This window comes from Leuresthes tenuis, unplaced genomic scaffold (genome assembly GCF_036924035.1).
Source record: "Leuresthes tenuis unplaced genomic scaffold, fLeuTen1.0.hap1 SCAF_2, whole genome shotgun sequence".
In the NCBI taxonomy this organism is placed as follows: Eukaryota; Metazoa; Chordata; class Actinopteri; order Atheriniformes; family Atherinopsidae; genus Leuresthes; species Leuresthes tenuis.
The window spans coordinates 1768782-1782437 of record NW_027325356.1 but is presented as its reverse complement, the minus strand read 5'-3'; the positions used below and the strand labels follow the sequence as shown (position 1 = coordinate 1782437).

Sequence of the window (13656 nt, the reverse complement as noted above, 5' to 3'; positions counted from 1 at the left end):
AAGGCTCTACTTCCACAAAGGTTCTACTTCCACAAAGGTTCAACTTCCACAAAGGTTCTACTTCCCCAAAGGTTCTACCTCCACAAAGGTTCTACCTCCACAAAGGTTCTACCTCCACAAAGGTTCTACTTCCACAAAGGCTCTACTTCCACAAAGGTTCTACTTCCACAAAGGTTCAACTTCCACAAAGGTTCTACTTCCCCAAAGGTTCTACCTCCACAAAGGTTCTACCTCCACAGAGGTTCTACTTCCACAAAGGTTCTACCTCCACAAAGGTTCTACCTCCACAAAGGTTCTACCTCCACAAAGGTTCTACCTTCACAAAGGTTCAACTTCCCCAAAGGTTCTACCTTCACAAAGGTTCTACCTTCACAAAGGTTCAACTTCCCCAAAGGTTCTACCTCCACAAAGGTTCTACTTCCACAAAGGTTCTACCTCCACAAAGGTTCTACCTTCACAAAGGTTCAACTTCCCCAAAGGTTCTACCTTCACAAAGGTTCTACCTTCACAAAGGTTCTACCTCCCCAAAGGTTCTACTTCAGTTCTGCACGGTTTTTAATCCCTGAGCGATCAGCAAACTGAACCAGCTGAAACGCAATCATTTCTACAGTGAATGGACTTTATTATGGTGCCTAAAACCAGCAACACGAGGTTCAACTTCTACAAAGGTTCTACCTCCACAAAGGTTCTACTTCCACAAAGGTTCTACTTCCACAAAGTTCTACCTCCACAAAGGCTCTACTTCCACAAAGGTTCTACTTCCACAAAGGTTCAACTTCCACAAAGGTTCTACTTCCCCAAAGGTTCTATCTCCCCAAAGGTTCTACCTCCACAGAGGTTCTACTTCACTTCTGCACGGTTTTTAATCCCTGAGCGATCAGCAAACTGAACCAGCTGAAATGCAATCATTTCTACAGTGATCCACAAAGGTTCTACTTCCACAAAGTTCTACCTCCACAAAGGCTCTACTTCCACAAAGGTTCTACTTCCACAAAGGTTCAACTTCCACAAAGGTTCTACTTCCCCAAAGGTTCTACCTCCACAAAGGTTCTACCTCCACAAAGGTTCTACTTCCACAAAGGTTCTACCTCCACAAAGGTTCTACCTCCACAAAGGTTCTACCTCCACAAAGGCTCTACTTCCACAAAGGTTCTACTTCCACAAAGGTTCTACCTCCCCAAAGGTTCTATCTCCCCAAAGGTTCTACCTCCACAGAGGTTCTACTTCACTTCTGCACGGTTTTTAATCCCTGAGCGATCAGCAAACTGAACCAGCTGAAATGCAATCATTTCTACAGTGATCCACAAAGGTTCTACTTCCACAAAGTTCTACCTCCACAAAGGCTCTACTTCCACAAAGGTTCTACTTCCACAAAGGTTCAACTTCCACAAAGGTTCTACTTCCCCAAAGGTTCTACCTCCACAAAGGTTCTACCTCCACAAAGGTTCTACTTCCACAAAGGTTCTACCTCCACAAAGGTTCTACCTCCACAAAGGTTCTACCTCCACAAAGGCTCTACTTCCACAAAGGTTCTACTTCCACAAAGGTTCTACCTCCCCAAAGGTTCTATCTCCCCAAAGGTTCTACCTCCACAGAGGTTCTACTTCACTTCTGCACGGTTTTTAATCCCTGAGCGATCAGCAAACTGGACCAGCTGAAATGCAATCATTTCTACAGTGAATGGACTTTATTATGGTGCCTGAAACCAGCAACACGACCTTTCCTGTGAGCTCAGCTGCAGACAACACAGGACACACAACAACACACAGGTTCTACCTCCTCAAAGGTTCTACCTCCTCAAAGGTTCTACTATAAGTACAAGTAAATGATATAAGTTGTATAATTTTTGGAATGGACTTTATTATTGTGCCTAAAACACGATCTTTGCTATTTTCCGAGCGTCACTGTGAGTTCTGCTGCAGACAACACAGGACACACAGGTTCTACCTTCAAAGGTTAGGGCAACAACACAGGACACACAGGTTCTACCTTCACAAAGGTTCTACCTTCACAAAGGTTCTACCTCCACAGAGGTTCTACCTCTACCTTCACAGAGGTTAGGGCAACAACACAGGACACACAACAACACACAGGATGCCCCAAACCAGCCCTGCTGCTTGTGGTAACCTCACCGTCTCCTGAAGCCGGGGCTCACGCACGCACAGCCATCAGTTCAGTAGAAACCAGACGCTACTCTGTGACCGCAGAGCACTGCCTGTTCATCACTTCTAAGAGTGGAAATGTCTGGTCTGAGCAGAGGTTTCCTGGAAGACTAAAAGGCAAAACAACGTGGAAATAAGGCCACACTTCTGGACACCTGGCAGCAGGCGCTTTGAGACCTTTCGGCTCCCACAGCGAGCAGTTTGTCTGCTCAGGGGTACAGAAGTGGGTACGGTGGACTTCCCCTGCAGCCTCAGAGCCACATTTCTGCAAATGGCTTTGGGGGATTTGGCTCAGTTTGAGGTCTGCTGCGGCTGATCCAGCCCCTGCAGAGTGTTGATCTCCAGGATGGAGTCGGTCCAGCATCACATGACTTAATCTGAGTCAACAAGCTGCGCTCAGGTGAACAGGTGCTGCCTCTGAGTTTTCCTCTCTGCACAAACCTGTTTCAGAGCATCTTCTACATTTGCTCAGCAGTCTCGTGCACAACCTCAAAACGCACACACCAAATGATGCAAACAGACACAACACACACACTGCAGTAATTAGCTCTCTGAATGTTAATCCCGTCTGAATTTTGCATTTCAACATCAAAGAGGAGGCTGAACAAAGCCGCCGCCTGAAATTAGAGCTGATCTGGGAGGAGTGGATATTTATACTTCCAGCTGCAAACATCTGCTTTGTTTTCACGTCCACCAGCCTCCCCCGCAGAGCCTGCCAAGGCCACAGTGTTTGTCTTCCTCTTGAGAAGAGGAAGAGTCGAGGTAATAAGAGGCGGATGAGGGGTGTTGAGTGGGTAAGAAACGAGGAAATAAAAAGCTTCTTGTGATTTTCTGTCTAACTTTGAAGCAGATTAGTGTGGAAGCAGCTTTCACACTGAAAGGGTCACATTACCTGTAAGATTTACGCCATTTAGGCACAAAACGGTGTAAAACTGGATGCACAAAGGTTTCTAAAGCACTTTCGTTGCTCTTGTGCAAACAGAACTTCAGACACTGTGTGAAGCACAGAGGTGGAAAGCTGCTTTTTTTGTCTCAGTTGTGGTTTCACATACCGAACAAAGACTGCTGAGTGGAAAAATGAAGCGAAGCGGTTTGGTTTGCACATCAGCTTCAGCAGTCGCATGAAACCTTCTGCCAGATCATCACATCCACCTCTAACAGCTCCTTCTCTGCTCCAATGCTGCCTTCGTTAAACGGAGCAGACATAAAGAAATACTGTTTATCACAAATAATGCTGCATCTTTTTCCATTTCTGCATCGTTTCATAAAGTCCAAACTTTAATAACTAATTTCAGCCCTTTTAATGTGTTCATGATGAGCAGAATATGAGCACGTGGGCTCTGATCCATCTAGAATATGTGCTGTAACTGGCTCACCCTCTGAAATGGACCATATGAGTTAGACAACTGCAGCTCATCCAGAGCTGCTGGAGTCCTCACTGAGACCAAAGAAGTGGAGCACATCAGTCCAGCTGTGAGGTCTTTCCACCGGCTGCCGGTCCATCAGAGGATAGACTTTAAGGTTCTGATGCCGGTCCATCAGAGGATAGACTTTAAAGTTCTGATGCTGGTCCATCAGAGGATAGACTTTAAAGTTCTGATGCCGGTCTATAAAGCTCTGAATGGTCCAAAATGCATCAGTGACCTCCTGACCCACTATGAACCTCCCAGACCCCTCAGGTCATCTGGATCCGGTTCTTTATCAGTTCCCAGAGTCAGAACCAGACCTGGAGAAGCTGCATTCAGCTTCTATGCTCCACATGTCTGGAACAAACTCCCAGAAAGCCTCAGATCAGCTGAAACTCTCAGTATTTAAGTCCAGGTTGAAGAAACATCTATTTTCAGCTGCTTTTGAATAAGCTTGAGTTTCAAAATGGAATCATATTTTAACTCCTGATTTTATCTATTGTTCTTATTTCTTTCTTTTGTTTAAATTCTAAATCCTGCTTTTTATTTCTCCTGTTTTAATGTCTCTGTAAAGCTCTTTGAATCACCTTGTTGTTGCATTGTTCTATAAAATAAACTCGCCTATGAACCGCACCAAAGGACCTTATTTAGCTTTGTCCAAAGTAAAAAGGTCGGTGTTTTTTGACCGTTTCATGACAGAATCGGACATTCAGCGCCGCCTCTGGGGTGAAAGACGGTTTCCCCGGCGCCTGCAGATGCCTCCTGAGTCACCCTGAGGTCAGACCTTTTCCACCTCGCCTTACTGCAACACACAACTCTTTGTCTGTCTCGGTGAAGAGTCGCTTCGAATGAACCGTTAAGATGAGATAATTCGAGCCAGCGAGTCAGGGCGGAGCTCCGGTAAGCGAGCTGAGATTGACCCGTTTCAGAAGTCAGATGTGACGGCGTGCTGCTCTTCCTCTCCTTACATCAGCGAAGCTGAGGGGGAATTGGTTTAATGACTCATCAGCTGTCAGAGAGGCAGCCATCAAACGCACTCAAAGCTTTCATGTTCGTCACCCGGCTCCAACATCTGCTGCTCAAACACTCGTGTTTGGAAGCTTTCAGCACCGGCGTGTTGGAGCTGGAGCGAGGCGCCCCTGGAGAGCCCGGTCCTCCTCATCATCCCGCCTCCTCCTCTCAGATAAAACAGCCGTCATTCGGCTCGGCATCCTTTCTTCCTCTTCCAGTCAGACTGGGGGGGGTCTGAGGTTCAACTTCACCCGTTTCCAAGGTGCTCAGAGGAGGAAAACGTCTCAGAACAACTTCATTATCAAACCGACGTGTTTTCAACTGGAAGCCAAACAGGAAACGGCCGAGGAAAGCTGATGATATCTGTGAGGAACCATTTCCAGGAAGTGAAAGATGTTCCTGGGGAGACATTTCAGCTCAGAACCTTTGAGACCGGCCCGAACCTTTAAGGTGGGGCCCGCAGAGCAGAACATTTGGTTTTATTTCCACCTCATCTCAGGTGAGATAACCTGAACCTGAACCACAGGGGCAGCCGTTACTGTCAGCATTTAAACTCAGACGCCAGCCTTCAGGAGAACGAAGGAGGCGGCGGGGCTCGGCTTGGGAAAGTGAAGCAGTTAAATCCGACCAATAAAACTAGAGTCTGATCGTTTCTCGGCTGCTTTAAGAGCCAAAGAAAAACCTTTAAAAGCATGTTTTAAGGGAACAGAGCTGCAGAATGAGCGGTTGAACCATCTTATGGCAGCTCTGACACATTCAGATCCTCGGCTCAGGGTCATAGGTCACAGCGCTGCTCGCGGGCAGGTGTGGAAGGAGGGCCCCACATGTCGCAGCTCCGTCCTTTAATCTGTCGCCCAGCATCCAGACGGCCTCAGCGTGGCGTAATAACGGCAGACATATGGCAGCACACATGGAGCAGCGACTCAGCCGCTCAGCGGCGGCGGCGGCAGCTTGTTCATCAGCCACAGTTGGGGATCCGACACCTCTCCGGCGGGTCCAAACAATAACCGAGCCCTCAGCTTTGTGTTTACTCCAGAGTTAAAGTGTTCTCTCTGAGGTGAAAGGAAACATTTCAGCTGAAGGCTTCCTCTGCACCAGCAGCACCTTTTTTAAGATTAACATCACATTTATTCTCATTCATACACGAGAAATCTGTCCTCCGCTTTTCACCCATCCAGCTGCCAGCCTGCTGACACACACGTGCACGTGCACGTGCACAGGGTCACACTCATAGAGACAGATGCCACACACTAACTGAACTGCCACCCCTCCAGTCTTTGAGCAGTGAGACTGGGCATCGAACCGCCAACCTTCAGGCTGTTGGACCCACTCACACCAGTTTTAGGTCTTTGTTAAATCAGGTAAGTTTAATTGAATTAAAAGTGCATGTTTTAGATCAAAGAGCAGGATTCCTCGTTCTGCTCGCCCTGAAAACTGCTTTGGCCCAGAAAAAGCTCTGAGCTGCACTCGCTCTGCGTCTGTCGGATTCGTTCTGCTTCCACGGGAAACTAAATCTGAGCCAATGGAGAGCCAGTGATGATGCTGACGCCTCCTCTGGGTGAAGTAATGCTTCAGGATCCACTGCAGTATAACTTTGACTGTTACAAAACATACTTTTAATGTCAAAGAAATGTACATATCTCTGTACAGATATTGAATTAACAAACTCATATGAGCGCTTTATTAAGTTCTTTTAAAATACACAGTAGAGCCCTGCGTGTTTTCTTCATCCTGCTCCTGCTGAATTTCAGACCACTCCCACCCGCAGCCGCAAAACTTTGAGAATTTATGCCCGCACAATAATAGAAATGCATTGATCTTTATCGTCCCGGAGGAGAAAACATTTATAGGCTGTTAATAAAGAGATTCACAGACAATTGAGAAACTTCTCCAAACTTCTTGCCTTGCTTTGTTTTTGTGCTGTAAAGACCTTCTTTGAGCTTCCTTTCCACATCATTTATTAACATCCTGTTGCTAGGATACATCACGATCCGCAGTGTTTTTTTTTTAGCTAGATTTTAGTTGGGACCCAGTCCCAATGCAGACCTCTGATACACAGAACGGTCACACAGGGAGCATAAATGTAAAAAACGTAGGCTATTACACATGTGCATGATTTTATTTCCCGCCTTTTTTTCCCCCTCGAGCCTTGCTTTGGGCCCCCTACGACCAAATGACCGGAGCAGACCTCCAGCCAGCACGGACGCCCCAAACATGGAACCTCAAGTCAGAGAAACGGGAGAATGGGCAGACATGTTTATGTTTATGCATTTAGCTTTTAGCATTTAGCATTTTATCCAAAGTAACTTACAGGTAGGCAGATAGGGTCTTGCCTAAGGACCCCTACTGGAGGTAATACCTTTCATGCAGGGGATTTGAACCCAGGTCTCCCACATGAGGGGACTGGATAGTAGTGGTATGATTGCCACCTTTCATGTGGGAGACCTGGGTTCAAATCCCCTGCATGAAAGGTACCTCCAGTAGGGGTCCTTGGGCAAGGCCCCTACCTGCCTACCTGTGAGTCGCTTTGGATAAAATGCTAAAAGCTAAAAGCTAAATGCATAAACATAAACATGAAAGGTGGCAATGATACCACTAAACTATCCAGTCCAGTCTGTGTCCGGGACGGACGTCATCATTGGATGAGTCATCATTAAACTACCATTAATCAGCACGTTTTCATCGTCTTTCCTGCTGAAACGCATCATTCTGCCGATGACGATTCCTCATCCGTGTGCACAGGCGGTTTCAGGTGAAAAGAAGGAAATCTCATGCTTGTGTCATGAATAACTCACATGAGCTGATCTTTATCAGGGTTGAAGTGTAAAGAAAATGCTAAAGTTACAGTTGATTTTGATAAATATGCAGCTTTGTTGTTATCTTTGTGATTCACACAAATGATGAAACCATGAAAGCGTGTTTTTTATCGTCTCGACTGTCCTCAGAATCTGCTCAGACGTCCCATCCTGGAGAGATTATTGTCTCCAGGATACTTATTGGCTACTTATTTATTTTAAATTAGCTTTAAATGAACTGGACTAATTTGGATTTGAATTAATTTAATTCATCTTTAAAGTCCCTTTCAAACAAACCGAGTAAATTCACACAAATTCTCCCGTCGTCAGTGCGCCGAAGCAATCTGAGAAGAAGAAGAAGCTTAATTTAACGCTTTAAACGTCCCTTTTCCTCACATCTTCAGTTCTGTGCATCGTTGTGCTAATTACTGCAGAACCCAGAACCCATCGTGTCCAGAAGAGCTTTTATTTCCTGGTTGAATGAAGAAAATGTTCTGGAATCAGGTTAAATAGTGATAAAAACCCTCCTAAAAGACATCAGCTGTGAACATCCAGATGTTGAGCTAATTAAGCACCTTTAACGGAGACAATATGTGAAGATTTAATTACAGGCGAAAACACGAGCCGCCTTGGAGCCACTATTCTGGCTCAGAATCAGCTGGAAGTTGTGGCCAGAGGTGTCTTATTCTGCATTTAAAGTAACGACACTCAAAGCTTCAGATGAACACTTGAACCTTCCAGACTTTTCCCAGTGGAGGCAGCAGAGATCCCACGGTACAAAGTGTAATTAGCAGGATAGCGGCTCTAAGTGAAGGCTAATGAGCCGCCGCTGTTTACTCCAGAAACGCCAAAACGAATCCCTGATGGATAAATTATCTGAAAGCTCAGAAGAAATAAAAATGTTTCAGAGACCAGATGAAAGCGGGCCGTGGTTCAGCCTTTAAAACGTGTCAAGGTTTGCTGGGGACCACAAAACAACCTCCTGCTTCATCTGCTGCTCCTCTGGGGAAAAAGAACAGAATAACAGCAACAACATTTCCCAGTTTTGATCCTTTTCTGCAGCTTTTCAGAGACATAACAAAAGCTGCTGTGAACAGAAGAGCCGGAGATGGAGGTCAGTAAATCCAGGCTGAACTTGAACGCACCACAAGCCACCAGCAAACTGGATTAATTAATTAAGAGGCTTAACAAACGAGCAGATATAAAGCTGCCAGCAGAGGCCATGGATAATTCCTGGATAACTGCGGCTTGTGCTTGTTTATGTAGGCCAGGGTGTAATTCCTGAAGATTAAGATTAAAGGAACTGCATTAGGCTGGTTTAGTCATATTTATCTGATAGATTCCAGTCCATATAAATGATGAGTCCTCCTAACACATTCGAATGAGTCAGGGAGTTCCTCAGGGTTCTGTGCTTGGACCGATTCTTTTTACTTTATACATGTTTCCATTAGGTAACATTATCAGACAGCATGGCATAAAGTCCCATTGTTATGCTGATGATACTCAGCTGTACTTATCTATGAAACCAGGTGAAACCTACAGGTTGGTCAGACTACAAGCCTGTCTTAAAGACATAAAGACCTGGATGACTCAGAACTGTCTGCTTCTAAATTCAGACAAACTGAAGTTCTTCTCTTTGGACCTGAGCGCTTCAGGGAGAAATTGTTTGGTTATATAGTTACTCTAGATGGTATTTCTTTGGCTTCTAGTTCTACAGTGAGGAACCTTGGAGTTATTTCTGACCAGAATCTGTCCTTTAACTCTCATATAAAACAGGTTTCTGCCTTCTTTCACCTTCGTAATAAATCAGGACCATCCTGTCTCAGGGTGATGCAGAGAAACTGCTCCATGCATCTGTTCCTTCAGGACTGGACTACTGTAATTCTTTATTATTGGGCTGTCCCACATATTCTCTGAAAAGCCTCCAGCTGATCCAAAACCCTGCAGCCAGAGTTCTGATGAGAACTAACAGCAGAGATCATGTTTCTCCAGTTTTAGCTTCTCTTCATTGGCTCCCTGTTAGATTCAGAATAGAATTTAAGATTCTTCTCCTCACATATAAAGCTCTTAATGACCGAGCTCCATCACATCTTAAAGATCTCACAGTTGGATATTTCCCCAACAGAGCACTTTGCTCTCAGGCTGCAGGTTTCCTTGTGGTTCCCAGAGTTTCTAAAAGCAGAATGGGAGGCAGAGCCTTCAGTTATCAGGCCCCTAAAAGCAGAATGGGAGGCAGAGCCTTCAGTTATCAGGCCCCTAAAAGCAGAATGGGAGGCAGAGCCTTCAGTTATCAGGCCCCTAAAAGCAGAATGGGAGGCAGAGCCTTCAGTTATCAGGCCCCTAAAAGCAGAATGGGAGGCAGAGCCTTCAGTTATCAGGCCCCTAAAAGCAGAATGGGAGGCAGAGCCTTCAGTTATCAGGCCCCTAAAAGCAGAATGGGAGGCAGAGCCTTCAGTTATCAGGCCCCTAAAAGCAGAATGGGAGGCAGAGCCTTCAGTTATCAGGCCCCTAAAAGCAGAAAGGGAGGCAGAGCCTTCAGTTATCAGGCCCCTAAAAGCAGAATGGGAGGCAGAGCCTTCAGTTATCAGGCCCTTAAAAGCAGAATGGGAGGCAGAGCCTTCAGTTATCAGGCCCCTAAAAGCAGAATGGGAGGCAGAGCCTTCAGTTATCAGGCCCCTCTCTGTGGAACCAGCTGCCAGTTTGGCTTCAGGAAGCAGACACCCTCTCTACCTGTAAGATCAGGCTGAAACTTTCCTTTCTGATAAAGCTTATAGTTAGGGATGGCTCAGGGGAGCCTGAAACATCCCATAGTTCTGCTGCTATAGGCCCAGCCTGCTGGGGGAGCTCCCATGATGCACCTCTCCTCCCTCTGACATCATCGCTGTCATTAACTTGTGTTTCTCTCTCTCAGCAGGTATCTCTGGCCTGGTGTTACGCTGCTTGTTGTCCCCTCTTTCCTGTCCTCTCAGCCCCAGCTGGTCCAGGCAGATGGACCCTTCCTGGTTCTGGTTCTGATGGAGGTTTCTTCCTGGTTCTGGTTCTGATGGAGGTTTCTTCCTGTTAAAAGGAGTTTTTTCTCTCCACAGTCGCCTCGTGCAGCTCAGGATCAGAGAGAAGTTTCAGTTAATCTGTTGGTTTCTTTAGCTCGGCTACTTATTTATTTTAAATTAGCTTTAAATTAACTGGACTAATTTGGATTTGAATTAATTTAATTCATCTTTAAAGTCCCTTTAAATAACTCGCGATTTGGTGCAATAGAAATCTGCATTTATCTTGTCAAACTTTCCCATGAATAGAGTTAATAGAATGATCTTTAGTTCGTTAGATGTGTTTAGATGTTCACATTTTTACGGTCAAATAACAGAAAAATTCAGCTTGAGTCCAAACTATGAAACAAAGAATGAGAATATGAGCGTTTAGTTCTGCTGGTCATCAAATCGAGACATATTTTCATGCGTTTCAGTGGCTGAGATGACATCATGTCAGCAGTGATGTCATCTCCCCTCCTCCTCCCCCCCGCCCCCCAGCATCAGTTAAATAATCTCCTGCTGTTGTAATCCTGTGACATAACAGGCTGGCTAAACACCTCCTGCAGCTTTTTCTCACAGCTTTAACACACACTCACACACACGTGCGCACGTACGTGCACACATACGTGCGCACACTGCAACAACTTCTGGAAAATCCCAATTAAAACAAAAATAAATCCTAACAAAGGCAACTGTGTCATTTTAACCCGATTTTTTTGGTCTTTTCTTTCTTTATTCCCTGTTAGAATTTAATAGAAAAAGACTTTATTCATCCCTCTGTGGGGGAAATTCAAATTAGTCGAGAAGCTCAAAAAATGATAAATATTTACAATGATTTCATACTAGACAATAATAATAATAATAATGATATATATAATATATAATATATAGTTATTATAGTTTGTGTTGCATTGGTTTTCATGTGACATTCACTGTCCAGAAAGGAGTCTATAAATAAAATCTATTATCATTATTATTATTAACTCTTCCACAGCTGGACATCAAAAACAAATCAAATGCTTATTAATAAGTAAAACCTGACGGCTGTCGCCATGGTTACGGTTTGCGTTTGGGTTCAAGTTAAACCAAAATGATGCAAAGTCACATCAACGTGTACAAAGAACAGAAATGAGCCAAAAATGACCACATGGAGACGCAAAAAGAGCAAAAATAGGCAAAAGAAAAATAAATAAAAGAATTAGGGAGAAAGAGTTTCTCTGAGACTCAAATATAAAAATGCAAAATGACACAGAATGACTTCCAAAGAAAGAAAATACCCACTAAAGAGAAATTAAATGGCCATAACAGCGACAGAATTACCACACAGACTCAAAAGTACAGAAAGATATAAAGAAAGAAAGATATAAAACAGACTCACAGCCACAGAGATGCAAAGAAGATTAAGAATAACCAGCTTGGATCAAAACATGAGCCGAAAAGAAAGAAAATACTCTAATAAAACACAAAATGTCACTTTAACTCCAACATGTCACAAAAAGATGCAAAATGACCAAAAGAACATACACAAGAGACTGAGAATCAACCAGAGCGTCAAAAAACTCCCAAAATGACACCAAAAAGGTGCAAAAACACACAGAAACTAATCAGAATCTGTCTGAGTCTGGAGCTCGTCCTCCTCAGGAGGACAGATGAGCCTTTTGGGCCGGTCCAGAGCTCACTGAGAAACTTCAGCCTGATCCAAAGCCTAAAACTAATGGGAAAGTGCAGATTCTCCCTCAGGATGCATTCAGCGTGGATCCGCACAGATTTCATCCCACTCACATTCAGTGAAGCCCATCAGGACGTTCTGGTGCCACCACAGACCCGCTCCTTTAAAGTTACATTCATCTGAGTCCCAGAATAGCGAGGTGTTGTGTTTCTGAGCTTTGCAACCGCCTGAAACCCTGAAGCAGAGCTGAGCCCGAAACCGAGACAGAGTGGAGCATCCCCGCAAACAGCGACAACAAATCTTTGATTTAAGTCAGCTCTGACACAAAGTTCACAACACAGACACGCGCGCGCGCGCGGGACTCACTTACCTTTCATGGCAGAAATGACAAAATACATATTTATAATCCCGACTCATGCAGCGACGGCAGCACAGAGCTGTGCGTGTGTGACCGGCAGCAGATCTCTCAGCTCTGTCATCCTCTCGCTGCTCCGCACCGCATGAGCCTCCATGTGACTGTGACGTCACCCCGCAGGGCCCGCCCCTCAGCACCCCGCCCCCTGACTGACACACCTGTCAGCCAATGAGAACACAGATCAGGCACAACTTGTTTTTTAGGTTTTTAGAAGCGCTATTTCTTTTTTTCTGATTTTCAAAATCAAATGTAGGAAAACCAAAGAAAACGGAGATTAGAAGCAATGACACGAAAAAGGCAAATGGCACCAAAAAGATGGAGAAAAATGACCAAGGAGAGACTGAAGATGTACAAGTGAAATTCACATCAGAGACAAAAGACCCCGAAGAGACACAAAAAGCAATAATTAGAATAAAAATATCACAAAACAGAAGCAAGAGACAAAATGACAAAAAAAGGCCAAAAAGAGGAAAAATCCACTATAAAGAATAACAAAAAGATACAAAAACGCCAAAAGGGACGATAAAGAGGCCCAAAACAAACGGAAAAGAACTGAAAGGCAGTTTAAACAAAAGATTATTTTTAAATGCAATAAAAATGCAACAGAGACCCAAAACAACCACAAAATGGCATTAAAAAGGAACTAAATGCCAGAAAGTGACATAAGAGACATAAAACAAGCATAAAATGACACAAAAGATTATAAAATTATTATAAAAAATTTTAATTATAAAACTGAAAAAATAGAGAAGAAAAAAAACAAAAAGACCAAAATGCAATAAAAGGTAATAAAATCTAACTAAAGATACACAAAATAGGCAACAAAAATCTCAGTAAAGACACAATTAAAGAGATTTTCTCTGATTCTAACTGATTGGTTGAAGTTTTCTCTTCATCAGTTCTGATTTTTGTCTTTTAAAATTAGCTTTTGCAGCTGAAATATCTCAGTGGTGACGCACAGCTCCAGATGTGAGACCAAAAAGATGAGATAAAGAGATAAAATCATCCCCAAGAGAGCCGAAAAACTGCTTAAAAAACAGAGAGAATACTGTGATTAAAGAAAAGATGGTGATTAAAAATCATTTTTCAGCACTGATCAGGTCATAAAAAGTGTGTGAGTGTGTGTGCTGCTTTCCTCTTTTAATGTGAATCTCAACACAAAGAGAGAC

At 44.1% G+C, this 13656-nt stretch overlaps 1 protein-coding gene across 1 annotated transcript in view; it reads right to left on the bottom strand.

Annotated features, from left to right (window-relative positions):
- LOC140301414 (nuclear receptor ROR-alpha A-like) overlaps nt 1-12520 on the bottom strand; it is a 38519-nt gene extending 25999 nt beyond the window's left edge. Inside the window, exon 1 of the mRNA XM_072379842.1 lies at nt 12443-12520. Within this exon, the coding sequence (XP_072235943.1) occupies nt 12443-12470 (28 nt within the window). The 5' untranslated portion in view covers nt 12471-12520. The remainder of the gene's footprint in view (nt 1-12442) is intronic.
- Between the last annotated feature and the right edge of the window lie 1136 nt (nt 12521-13656).